Below are 13,736 nucleotides of genomic sequence, written 5' to 3' on the forward strand. Positions count from 1 at the left end.
GGAAAAGAAGGGAGGTACAGAAGGGAGGGATGGAAGGAAGAAGGAAGGAGAGAGGGAGACAAAGAAGGAGGGAAAGAAAGAAGGGAAGGAAGAAAGGAAAGAAGGGAAGGAAGGAAGAGAGGAAGGGAAAGAAAGACATTGTGCTAAGCACTTTACAATATTTTTTCACTTGATCCTCATGACAATCTTGGGAGGCAAATGCTCTTATTACTCTTATTTTGTAGTTGAGGAAACTGAGGCAGTTAGCAGTTAAGTGACTTGCTCAGGACCACACAGTTAGTAAGTGGATGAGGCAGGATTTGAACTGAAATCTTCCTGGCTGTGGGCCCAGTGCTCTAACCATTGGCTCCAAAACAAATTATAAGGGAGGAAGAAAGATCTCCCCCTCCCCTTTACTCTTGTCCTTATGGAGAAATCATTCCACTTTCAATGGAAAATAACTTTGCTAGGTGACCTTAAGTATCTTGACCTAGATACTTAATTTTGGGGGGCCTCCACTTCCTCATCAATGAAATAAGGACTTTGCACTAGATGATCTCTCAGGTCCCTTCAATTCCTAAACTTCTAGAATTCTCTATTTCCTGACAATATCTCTCCGTCCTTCTCTTTCCTTGTTTTTGTCTGTCTCCCCCTCCCTCAGCCTCTCTTCTTTCTCCTCCCCTAGTTCTCCTCCTTGAAAATGGAGCAAAAAAATCTAAGACATAATATAATCAAGACTTAAAACGTTCTCCTTTCTAGTATCTTTTTTTCTTTACATTTGGAACTTTTAAAAAGATAATTTGAAAAAAGAGACTGGAGACATCCTTATTGCATTTCAAGATTTCAGGTTTTAGGCCAACAGCGCATGTACTTAAAAGTCAAGTGAATAACTTAGCTAGAGAAAACCTTCTGCCATCATCACCAACAACCTTTACTGAACATTAAATTTCACCATAATATTTTCTTATTTAGTACTATTTCTCACTGCCTGCACACAGGCTCCAACACATTACAAAGAATAAGATTGCATTCATTTCCCTTCCTGAAGTTTCTCTTTTTTTTCTCTGTAAATGTTCACCAATCTAGGTGCCAGGAGAAGGAAAGACTCATCCAAAAGAGTTACTATTCCCCAGTGTCTATGTCTATGTCTGTATCTATGTCTATGTCTATGCTTATATCTATTCTATATGTCTGTCTGTCTATGACTATCTTTATGTATATGTATGTATATGTGTATATGTATGTATATGTGTGTGACTATATACACACAGTGTTTTTGTGTGTATACAGTTATAAGTGTATATAATTCATATATATGTATATATCATTGTATATATACATACTCTCACACATATAAAATATTATATACATGAACACTTCTGGTACAAGAGAGACCTGACCATTCAGTCACTCATTCTTATCTGTCCTTGAAAAGCTAAAAAGTTTTACAATTTGTAGGAATTTGTGGAAGTCCCCTTCTCTGACATGTTACATGTTATATAGGCTTTTATCACTTGTAGAGGTAAGTAATTTTATGAGTGGATGGAAAGATAAATTCAGTCATTCCAGCTCTACATTCATATAGGTTTACCCTTAATTACAAGCTTTGTAATTTCCCATCATACATACATATACAAGTCATATTTTTATCCAAAGAACTTTTAATATTTAATTCCTTTGCTGGCCTCTCTATAGGATAAAATACAATTGATAAAAGAATGTTAACTGGTGGAGGGTCATAGTATATTAACACAGTTCCTACTCTTAAGAACTTACAGAGATAGTCACTCACAGTGACTCACTTGTTGTTGTATGGATATTATATTTTTTGTAAAATGCTTGGAGAATTTGTGATTTCACTGATATGTATTTGTCCTTTGTTGCTGAAAAAGACCATGCCAACAGAGAAATGATGACATGACTTGCACTTGACTTTGTTTTGAATGAGGGAGGTCTGTGCAGGTCACCAGCCTCACTTCCCCTCCAGAGCCATTTGAATCCAGTGACCAGATATTCATCAGAATGACTGGAGATGACTGAGGATGAGGCAATTGGGGTTAAGTGACTTGCCCAAGGTCACACAGCTAGTGAGTGTCAAGTGTCTGAGGTGAGATTTGAACTCAGGTCCTCCTGACTCCTGCACTGGTGCTTTATCCACTGCACCGTGATGCGGGCACTACTTCTACCCATGTAGACTGTAATCCTTCTACAACTTACCAAAGGTTTCTGAGAGTTTATATGGTTGAAAAAATCATCACTGTGCAGACAGCTAGGCTGGTTCCCAGGAGCTAGTCTATCACTAATCAACCTTTGAAAATGTTTTAATTTAGCAAACCTGCCAAAGCTTGTGCCCCGTGGCACACTTTTGGAGAACACAGGCTGGCAGTGGTCCCAAGAGATTTAAAAACCAGAGGAAGGATTTTGATTTAAATTAGAATAGAGTAGATTTAAAAGAGAAGTTTTGTAAGATAAATTTCACTGCTTGGCTAATATTGAATAGAAAGATATGGTGGTCTGAAGAATTAGAGAAGATGGATATGTAGAAACCAATGGTTGCTTTTATACTAGAAAGAAATATCAGAGCAGGACTTGAATGGAGTTATATGGCAATATAACTTTAATATAAAATATTAAAGCTACCTTATATGTTAATTTAAACTTTTGGCTTCATCATTACATGCTTCCATTTTCTCATATGCAGATTCTGTGCTTGTTGCTGGATTGGTCAGTTGATAGATACAATGTCTCTGGAAACCACCACCACCAGTAACACCACCACCACTACCACCATCAACACCACTACTACCACCACCACCACCACCACTACCACCACCACCACCACTATCTTGAGGCTCCCCTTGTCATGGAACTAAAATAACTAGAATTCCATTCACACATTTATAGGACCATGGGAGAAATCTGGCATTGCTAAATAGTACCTTTTTCAACGCAACGGTGATGTCTGGTGCTGAAACTCGACAGGGAATAATCATTTCCTGTCCTTCGGTCATATGTACAGTTTCAGGCATGGTGCTGTGAGGCTCTACAAATGGACTGCCTGTGTCTAAAATGTGAAAAACAAAACAAAATGAGAATTCTTGAAATAAATATAGATATAAATTATAGCAGATGAATCTTTAGGCTTAGGAAATGATAATTATGCCTCTCCTCATTCCATACTTCTTTCCTCACGAGTATGCAATATATACATACACACACATACACATATATACATGCACATACATACATACATACATACACACACTGCAAATGTATTTCTGCTGCAAAAATGCTTCCTTTACCATATCTAATCCCTTATTTCATCTTTGCTTCCTTGGGGGAATAGATCAATGGGGAGGGGTTAAGGCAATGTAGAAATAAGTCTCAAAGTAAGGAGGGTTGTGAGTGGGGGCAGGGAAATTTCTGCATAAGTTCTTTGGTATAACAATGCTAAATGAGTCAGGAAATGCCATCCAGAGTGATTGTGAGAAGTTATAGGGGGTCAAGTAAAGCAGGAAAGCCTTCTTTGTCTGAAGTAAAGATGGGAAGACCTGGGGGGGAGGGAGTGATCCTGAGGGACTTACCATTCAGAGTGAAGATTATGAATTAAATGAAAGTAGAGAATATTTAAAATAGCAGTTTTGTGGGTTAAATTCTACTGCTTGATTCATACTGAGGGACCTCAGGACCTCACCTTGGTGATCTGAGGGACCAGGAAAACTAGGTGGGCAGAAACCAATGACATATATTAATTTTTATTCAAGATATTTTACCTACCCATGTATGGCAAACTGAGGCAGGGAAAGGAGAGATAACTTTAAATGCTAAATGAAACACAATTCAAACAATATGGCATAGTTGGTGCTGCTAGGAAACAACGGCAAAAGATCAACCAGCCTTTTAGAGAGCAATGAGAAGAATTAGAGAACATTAGGGCTGGAAGGAATCTTGTAGACAAAGTAGCCCAACCCCCTTGATTTGCATATGACAAAACTGAGTCTAGGAGACATTGACTTGCCCAAGTTCATAAAGCAGCAAAGTTGGCTTTGAAAGTCATACCTTCTGACTCCAAGTCCAGTGTTTTTCCCCCATTACAACATGAATTTAGGAGTACCCATTTTTGAGACAAAATATCACAAACCTAAGGGTAGAGCCTCCCCTCCAAAAAGAAATATGCAAAAGTCAAGTTTAAATTTACAAATAAAGTAGCTTTTACATTTTATGTAATAACCATAGAACTCTCCATTCAGGTTCTGCTCTGATATTTCTTCCTAGTTTGGAAGTGACCATTAGTTTTTACCCACTCTGTGTCTCTCTGTGTCTTCAGACCACTCTTTGACAAATGAAAACAAAATTTTCATGTGTTCAGTGTGGAATTCAAATGCCAGATTATGCTGTATGGACTACTGAAGGAAGTGAGCCAAGAGAAAGTCACAGAATGCCAGAGTTTCAGAGTTGGAAGGGAACGTAGAGGTCCTTGTATCCACCCCAAACCTACACAAGAGCCCCCCTACAATATTCCTAACAAACAGTCATCTAGTGACAAGGAATATATGACCTCCTGAAGCAGCCTCTTCCATTGGATAGTTCCAGTGGTCAGGAAGGTTTCCCTTAGCTCAAGACTAAAGTTGAATATTTGCAACTCTAACCCATTATTCCCGGTTCTCCCCTTGAAGGGTCAAGGAAAATAGTTTATTCCATTTTCTATAAGATGTACTATGAGATACTTGAAGGAAGCTACTTTCCTGTCTTTCCTCTCCCCACTCCACTTCAATCTTCTCAGGCTAAGCATTCCTACTTCCTTCAAGTGAGCTTCAGATAGCACTAACTTCAAATTTTCATTACCCTTTGCCTGGGAGGCAAATGCTTCCTAATCCATCTCCTTGCTTCCAGTGTCTCCTCTCTCTAATTCATCTACCAGGAAGCTAATAAACTGATATTTCTGAAACTCACATCTGACCACCTACTCAAAAAATCTTCAATGACAGGATAATGCCTCTAGGTTCAAATAAACTCCTTATCTTGGCAATTATTCTCCCATCTACATTTCTAGTGTTACTTCATATAACTCTACTCATAGTCTTTATTCTAGTCAAACAGGTATACTAACTGTTCATCATATAAACTATTCCATGGCCTACCTCTGTACCTTGACATAAGTGGTCTCCCCTGGAATATACTTATTTGTGTCATGGAATCTCTACCTTCCTTCAAAGCATGGTTCTACAAGGCCCTTCTTGACCCCCCTCTTCCCACCCATCATTCTCTCCCCTTTAAATTTCTTTGTTTTTATTTATTTAATTATATGTAAGTTTATTCTGCCCACTCCCACTGAATAGAATGTAAGCTTATCTAATAGCCTTCTATTGCGACTCACTACCTCAAGTCTCATCCCACTTCCATTCATCCTTCACACAACTCCTCATGTGATTTTCCTAAAGTTCAGGTGTGACTATATCCCTCTCCTCACTCAATAAACTCCAAGGGCTCCTTATTGCCTCTAGGATCAAATAGATAAGCTTTTTTGTTTAGCTTTGAAAGTCCCTCTCTTGTACCCCATCTCTTTTTCTAGCATTGTTATGCCTTATTACTCAACTTTCCAGACTGGTCTTTTCCTCATAAATTATTCTCTATCTCTTCTCTCCATGCTTTCGCATTTGCTGTTTCCCAGGCCTGCGATGATCTCCCTCCTCAACTTCACCTCTAAAACCCAGATCGAATTCTACTTTCTGCATCAAACCTTTATTCACCTGTAAAATGGGTATATATGTTGTGAGGAAAGCATTCATAAACTTTAAAGTAATATAATAAATGTAAACATCTAACAGTATTATTACCATGCTGATGATTTCACATAAGCTATATATTTTTAGTAAAGTTTAGTTTGGGGTGGCATGCCAGAAAGATCCATAAAATGCCATAGTTAATGAAGTTATTTGCTCATTAAGAAAGTCTTGTGTGCTTGCTCATATATGCAGAGGAGATTTTTTTTTTTTAACACTGAGGTAGGAATCACTTATCAGCATTAAATTCCTTCTCTAAATAGATTTGCTGAGCCAGACATTCAGGCAGTGACTATTGGGATTTGATCATTCCTTTCCTTCCTACTGTGAGTCTATATTTTTGTCTCCTTTGTAAGTCCCAAGGTAAATGGAAATGCCAGGAAATGGTTTAATTCATTAAACTAAACTGTAAATCCTTCACTTATAATTGACTGTCTCCTTAAGTAATCATCTTCAACAAAGGCCACTGGTATAAGGAGTTCCTACAGGAAACAGTAAACATTTTTGTGGTTCTTACCAAAATGAGTGCCAATCCTCAATGAAAATAAGGGAGGGTTGATCCGATGCCTCTTTAAATTTGTTTCCTTTTCTTTATCACTTAATGAGGCTCTTCCAAAAATGTAAACTTTATTACATCTCACTTAGCCATACTTAAAAAAAATGTAGTTCTATACCAGGATCCTTGCTTCAGAGATTTATATACAGTCCAACAAAAGTCAAAAAGACATTGTTTGAAACATACAGGCTAGTGTCTCAGTAAATAGTGAAGGTTATAATCTATTGTGTTGTTACATGAGCTTATGACTGTACATGCAACAAAAATACTCTGTGGACTTGTTAATGGTACATTTCCTTTGCAATTCGATTCAAAGAAGGACCAAGAATGAACCTGCCTGCCATGCTATAATACAAAACTTTTTTTTTTGTTTGTTTTGCAAGGACCTTAGATACGGAAAAGGTCACTGCTCCTTTAATATCACCAGTGAAACCCACTTACGACTCCCTCAGGATTCATTTATCTTTGTCATGAAATTAAAAATGACTTCCAAAACCAGCCAGCAATACAGAGTGATTTCCTGAATCCATAGCTCCCGAGCATTTCAAGAGTGAGGAAGAGCTACTCCAAAGACTACCGGTGTCCTGTTGGCTCAGACACACTGTCACCAGAGGTCCATGCCAGCAGAGATCTAGATGGGGACCATGCTACCATAACCTCTCTGAACTCTTCAAGCTAAAAGTAGGGACAGGAAACTGGCACCAAATGTTAAGATTTCTCGCCCAGAAGTATCAATGCTGCCACTTAGCCTTCAACCCACAGGCAGGCTCTGAAACAGGCAAAGATCAAATACATGTTCCTGCTCCTATGAATGGACTTAAGATCTATTTTTTAAAGACTTTTTTTCCTTCTGAATCTGCAATCATGGTGCCACCAGGTTAAAAGTATTCAGACATAAAGGGCCCAGATACTACCTTTATTCCATGTAGAATTCCCACTGACATCAGTTGGGAGTTCCGTTACTCTGCTCAGGGCGGTGGGTGGCACAAAGCATTTAGGACATTTTCCTGGTTTTGATTAAAGGGGATCCAACAATAAACATCTTATTTCCTAGCACATTTATGTTCTTACAATTTTTGTAGGCCTTTTTCCTGATTCCCTTTGATTTCATTTTCCTTTCCTCTCCTTAGCAGGCATAAGGGCACCTAATGATTATTTTGAGGATGGGAGTTGGTTTCATCTTTGAGGGTAAGGGGTAGAAATAAACCAACATCCTCCTAGAATTCAGAAGTACCCAGGTGAAGGAATCCTCAGAGTATAAACCCTCAAAGACTGGTCTATTGAATCCTGCCTACATAATATCTAACACTATCTTTACGTAGATGCTAAATGAAGGATTTTAAATTGATTGAGGCAAGACTATTCTTTGAAATATGAACTTAAAAAACAAAAAAATATGCTACTTGCAACAGAATCATTACTATTTATTTTGAAAAGTCTGTTGGTACCAATTTGATTTATACAGATTATAAGACTTAATTCCACAACTATTCAGAAACATTTAAGTCAAGTATGGTTCTGAGGTTGTGAACTTGAGTGCTTGGAAAAATGCTGGTGCCCTTCACAGAAACAGAGCTATTAGGAAGAAAGCTGGGTTTAGGTAAGGGACAATGAGTTTTGTTTGGACATGCTGAACTTTCGATGTCTAGAGAAGACCTAGATGAAACGGTCCAGTGGACAATTAGAAATGAGGGTCTAAATGTCAGGAGGGAGATGAGAGTTATTTGCATTGATGATAACTAAATTCAAAGTTGCTGACTGAATTATTAAGAAAGAAAATGTGGAAAGAAAGGAAAGAAGTCTGGTAGAAAGGCATGGTCAATAGCCAAACATAGAGGAATGAATATGGCTGATGACACAGGAAAGGAGACTGAGGAATGGTAAAATGGGTAGAAGGAAATCAGAAGTGAGTAGTGTTATGAAAACCCAGGACTAGGAGAAGAAGGTAATCAGCAGAATCTAAAGCTGTAGGGAGGTCAAGAAGGATGAGGACTGAGGAAAAGTCATTGGAATTAGCCATTAAGAACCATTTCTAACCTGACAGAGGGCAGTTTCACTTGGTGGGACTGGAAGCTAGATTGCAAAGGCATTGAAAACTGAGAGTGAGAAGTGGAAGTGGAAATAATAAGTTTGGAATAATTTTTTCTAAATGTTTGGCCTTCAAGGGAGAAGAACTATAGGACAGTGGCTTATGGGGATAATAGCGTCAAATGAAGTTTATTTCATTTATTTTAAGAGTAGGAAGATCAAGGCATGTTTGTAGGCAATAGGAAAGGAGACAGTGAATTAACATAGTCTGAAGATTGGAGGACCAAGAAAGAAGACAGCACCAAGGGCAAAATCAGGAAGGCTGGCTTTGGCAAGAAGGGTATCTCTTCAAAGATTCTTGAGAGAAAGCTTTAAACCCTGTATAGTGGAGACAACATATAAACAACCTATGCATATAAAAAATACTTATTGTTCATATGTTTCAGTCATGTCTGACTCTTTATGACCCCATTTAGGGTTTACTTGGTAAAGATACTGGAGTAGTTTGCTATTTCCTTCTCCAGCTCATTTTACAAATGAGGAAACTGAGGTAAACAGGGTTGAGTGACTTCCCAGGGTCACACAGCTTGTAAGTGTCTGAAACCCTATTTAAACTCAGGAAGATGAGTCTTCCTGACACTATGTCAGGAAGACCTGAATTCAAATCCCACCTCAGACACTTACTAGCTGTGTGACCCTGGGCAAGTCACTTAATCTTTGATTGTTGTAATCCACTGGAGAAGGAAATGGCAAACCACTTCAGTATCTTTGCCAAGAAAATCTCATTGACAATGTAGTCTGTGGGGACATGAAAAGTCAGACATGAATGAATGACTGAACAATAACAAAGCACTTCCTAGAACTCCAGTGTTCCACTGATAATACCTACTTAGATTATGACAAAGAGGAAAAGAAGAAATTCAGGAAAGAACAAGAGAGAAAATCATTCCCTTCCTCTTTATCTTGTTTCCATTTGTATTAGCAACCATACTAGCACACAGGGTGGGCTGCTAGCACAGGTTCTTTTATCTGCGTTTCTAAAGAAAATACAGCTTCAAAGGGGTCAACAATCTTACTTCAATTAAACAATGCAGATAGATAATTAGGAAGAAGTGAGTATCCAAGAAAGAATTCAATTAATAGACAGATCTCCAACTGTCTAAACAGAATAATACAACCACCTACATACACCACCAGATTGGAAGAGCACCAACATCTGAGTAGTTGGGGGGCTTTTAACTAAAGACTACCCCGAGTTTGGTCCAGGGAATCAAAAGGTCCTTCTCATGATTGAGCCCCCAAAGCAAAATGCTAACCTCCCAGAATACGTGAAAAAGACTCAGTTCCTGATTGGCTCAGAGCCGTAAGCCATGAAACCTATGTGACTCAGCACAACTGTGAATTATTGTGGTTCAAAGGGGATTAATCCATCAGATATTTACAATTTAGCCTGAACCTAGGAAACTCAGAAGAAAAAAAAATTCCACTTTGCTTATGCTTATACCATTCATGGCTTCCTTTCTACTGCTGCTTTTTATTAAACCCTTAAAATGTACTTCTCTTCATTTTGCCAAGTTGACTTAATAATAATAGTAACCACAAAACAACAACAATAACAATTCCCATTTATGTAGCAAATGAAGATTTACCAAGTGCCTTGCTTGCAAAAGCTCTAAGAGGGAGATAGTATTATGTCTATTTTATGGATGAAGAAATGAAAACTCAGAGAGGTTGGCTGACATTGTCACACAGCTGATATGTGGTGAAGCCAGAAAAAACTCAGTTCTCCTTGACTCAAGTTTAGTGCTTTATACATTATACCACATTGCCTCTACTTATGGAATGATTTAGAATGATCAATTAATGAACAGATATTGATTGAATACTTACTATGTACCAGAACTATACAAGTTGTTTTGGAGAATATGAAGACAGACCTGAAGGATCAGTTTATATGTGGCGACAGATTAATGTGTTAATCAATTAGAGAGCAGTGGAGTGCTAAACTGGGTGGTAAGACTCCAATACCAATAGGGCTCAGAGAAAGGAGAGAATAGTGTGTTTACAAGTGGTTGAAGGCTTTAAGATGAAAGTGGGACTGGGTAGGATTTGAGGAGAAGGTAGAATATTCCAAGTGGAGGGGACAACATGAACATGGGTCTATAGAACATGACTGGTGAAAAAAATTAGAGGAGACTAGCCTTGACATAGCAGAAGGTACATATTAAGAGGTTGTAGGTATTTGGCAACTTAGAGTGGGATTAGAAAATAGACAATAGTCTCCGCTCTACAGGGTTTAGAGCTTTCTCTCAAGAATCTTTGACAAGGCATCTTTCTTGCCAAAGCCAACCTTCCTGATTTTGCCCTTGGTGCCATCCTCTTTCCTGGTCCTCCAGTCTTCAGGCTATGTTAATTTACTGGTTCCTTTCCTATTGCCTACAAACGTGCCCTGTTCTTCCCTACCCTTAAAAAATGAGTTTTTTCTGGCTTCACTACTTATTAGCTATGTGACAATAGCCAGACAAAACCAGATAGACAGGTTGATGTGGTAGAAAATGAGAAATGAGGAACCATTTTTGTTTATGGAAGGAAGGAAAAGAGAAAGAAAGGAAGGAAGGAAGAAACAGAAGATGGGGAAAAGGGAGGGAGGGAAGGAAAAAGGGAGGGAGAGACAAAGAAAGGATGAAAGGATGAAAGAAAAAAGACTGGGAAGGTAGGACCAACACAAAAATAAAAACAAAGCCCTCCATTTTCCCCCTTGAATCTCTTTCTCCACCTTTACCCCAAACCCTGATAAAGTACATGGCATATCCATGTTGCTACTGTGCTAATACTAACTAGTTGCTGAAATAGAAGTGGTTCATGATTTCCTTTCAGAAAAAATGGAGACATTGGGCTAGATCCTATCACAGTTTGATGTATTGGTAGCTGGTTGAATGACTGGACCCAAAGGATTTAATGGATTAATATCAACATAGAAGGGAAGAGCTGCCTCATGTGGCATGGCATGCTCTTGACTCTGTTGTGTTCAATGTGTTTAATCAGCAACCTGGATGAAAACAGAGGAAGTATGCTGATGAAAACTGCAGAGTCCCTTGAAAACAGAACAAGATGCAAAAAGTTCTCAGCAAACTGCATGCTTTAAGTAAATGAAACGTAATAAAGGCAAATATAAATTCTCATGTTTAAGTTGAAACAAATGAACTGTATAAGTATGATGCAGGGGATAAATGACTAGAAAGCAATTGTTATGAAAAAGGCATAGAAGTTTTCATTGATTTGCAAGCTCATTGATAGTGTGACAAAACTGCCAAAAAGACTAATGCAGTCTTGGAATGTATTGATAAAAGTATGTGTTTGGAACAAAAGAGGTAATATTTCCATTACGTTTGGGACTGGTCAGACCACATCTGAAGCATTGTGTTCCATTCTGGGCACCAGAGTTTAAAATTATATTAACAAGTTTGAACACATCAAGTAGAGGGTGACTAGGATAGGGAGGAATCTAGCACACCCCAGGAGCAGGATATAATGGAAAGAGTATTATTGGCTTTTGAGTCAGAGAACCAGCAGCTGACTCCTGATTCTAACTAGTCCAGCTATGTAATCTTGGAGAAGATATTTATCTTCTCTCTGTTTCAGTTTCTATACTAGTAAAATGAGAATAATGATATTTGCACATCTACTTCACAGGGTTGTTGCAAAGATTAAGTTAGAATTTCTCTAAAAGTTTTTGTAAACACCAGAGAGGTATTTATCCGCAAGGTCTCCAAAGTCTTCATGTAGTTTTAAGCTTTGATAGCAAATATTAAGTAGGCAAATATTAGCTTGAAATAATTACTTGGGCTTTAGTAGCTTAAAACTGTATGAAGACTTTCTAGATACTCTGTTTAAATACAAGTTGTTCATTGTGTCACTGGAGCATAGTTGACGTTAAAGTTAGTCCCAAAGAGCAAAAGGTCTAGTAGGTCTTATTGAAATGGTAACATAAGAATTCTACCTAGATAAGATGGTCAGAACCAAGCTTTCCAAGGCTGAGCCCAATCTCATCATCAGCTCTGTCCTTCAGAGGCTGCCTTGACCTAGTAATGAAATGAGGAAATAGAAAGGGAGAAAAACCTCGATTTCCCCCTCCTCGCATTCGTAATTGGTTATTAATCATTATTTCTCTCATTCAGGACTCCTAACTCTAGAGTTAATGTTTATAGTGGTGCCAACACAAGATCAAGCTCCAGAACGATAGCATGGATTCTTGTATCCAACACAGACACCTTTCTGGACTGCATCACTTATGAGCCATATGCTTTATGTGACCTAGGGAGAGGGCAATGAAGAATGAATGCAGCCGGGTTACCCATAATGAAGCAATATTTTCCATAGCACAGTCCTAGGGATTGGAACACATACTTGGCAGAGATGACAGGAACATAAGCCAGAAACTGTATGATGGTGGGTAAATCTAGGACCACACCAAAGAAACACTCTAAAAGGACATAGTAAGGCATCATTTCAAGTTTCATACAAAGTCGTACTATAGAGACTGGTAGCAAAAGCAATGGCAGAGTGACCAGCTGTGTGGCCAAGTCCTGTACAGTCAAGATGAATAGTGTCTACCAGAAAGCATTAGGTTCGTTTTGAACAAATGCACCCAGAGTCTAGAGGGACACGGCATTTAGAACTAGGGAGGCTCACTCGACCCAACCCCATCATTTTACGGATGAGAAACTGAGGCTTAGGGAGGTCAAGAGACTTGCCTAAGGTGATAAACGTAGCAGTGGAGCTGAGATTTGAACCCAGACCAGCTAGCTTCAGTTCAGAGCAGAGGACAAGTTAGAAAAACACAGTTGTCAGTAAACAGAACATAGTCTTTACATGTATGTAATATGGAAAGTGATGACCAATTACAACTACATTTTTAGAGCAATGCTCTAGTACCTTTATTGTCATATATAAAAGAAAATAAAACACAATATACACATGTGTATATGTATAGACAAATACATTAATATATATTCTTTTATATAATTTATTAAAATTTGTCTTTTCTTTTCTAATCCTAGTAGCAACATCCTGCTTCAGGGCCTTACCATTGCATGCTATCATGTAGTATCATGTATCACAATGCTATATTAATATCCCATATGCTTTCACCATATCCCTTGCTCAAGAAGCTACAATGGATCCCTATTTCTCGCTACAATTGCCCCCCACTTTCTGTTACATCAGTTTTTCTGCCTCTCTGTTTAGATTTCAAGTTTTTCCAAAATTTGACCCCCATATACTTTCCTAGTCTTACCTGTTACTCCTCGCCTACATGGACCCTATGTTGTAGTTGAATTGGAATACTCACTGTCTCCTGAACATACTCGGATTAACTGCCTTCATCCCTT

The 13,736-nt window shown here is 38.4% G+C and overlaps 1 protein-coding gene across 3 annotated transcripts in view; it reads right to left on the reverse strand.

Annotated features, from left to right (window-relative positions):
- Positions 1-13,736, reverse strand: part of FLT1 (fms related receptor tyrosine kinase 1) — a 184,409-nt gene that overhangs the window by 133,514 nt on the left and 37,159 nt on the right. For all 3 annotated transcript variants that reach the window (XM_072611809.1, XM_072611810.1, XM_072611811.1), the window contains exon 4: positions 2,919-3,043. In XM_072611809.1, coding sequence (XP_072467910.1) covers positions 2,919-3,043 — 125 coding nt within the window. The remainder of the gene's footprint in view (positions 1-2,918; positions 3,044-13,736) is intronic.

The sequence above is a fragment of the Notamacropus eugenii genome, chromosome 5, assembly GCF_028372415.1.
Source record: "Notamacropus eugenii isolate mMacEug1 chromosome 5, mMacEug1.pri_v2, whole genome shotgun sequence".
Classification (NCBI taxonomy): Eukaryota; Metazoa; Chordata; class Mammalia; order Diprotodontia; family Macropodidae; genus Notamacropus; species Notamacropus eugenii.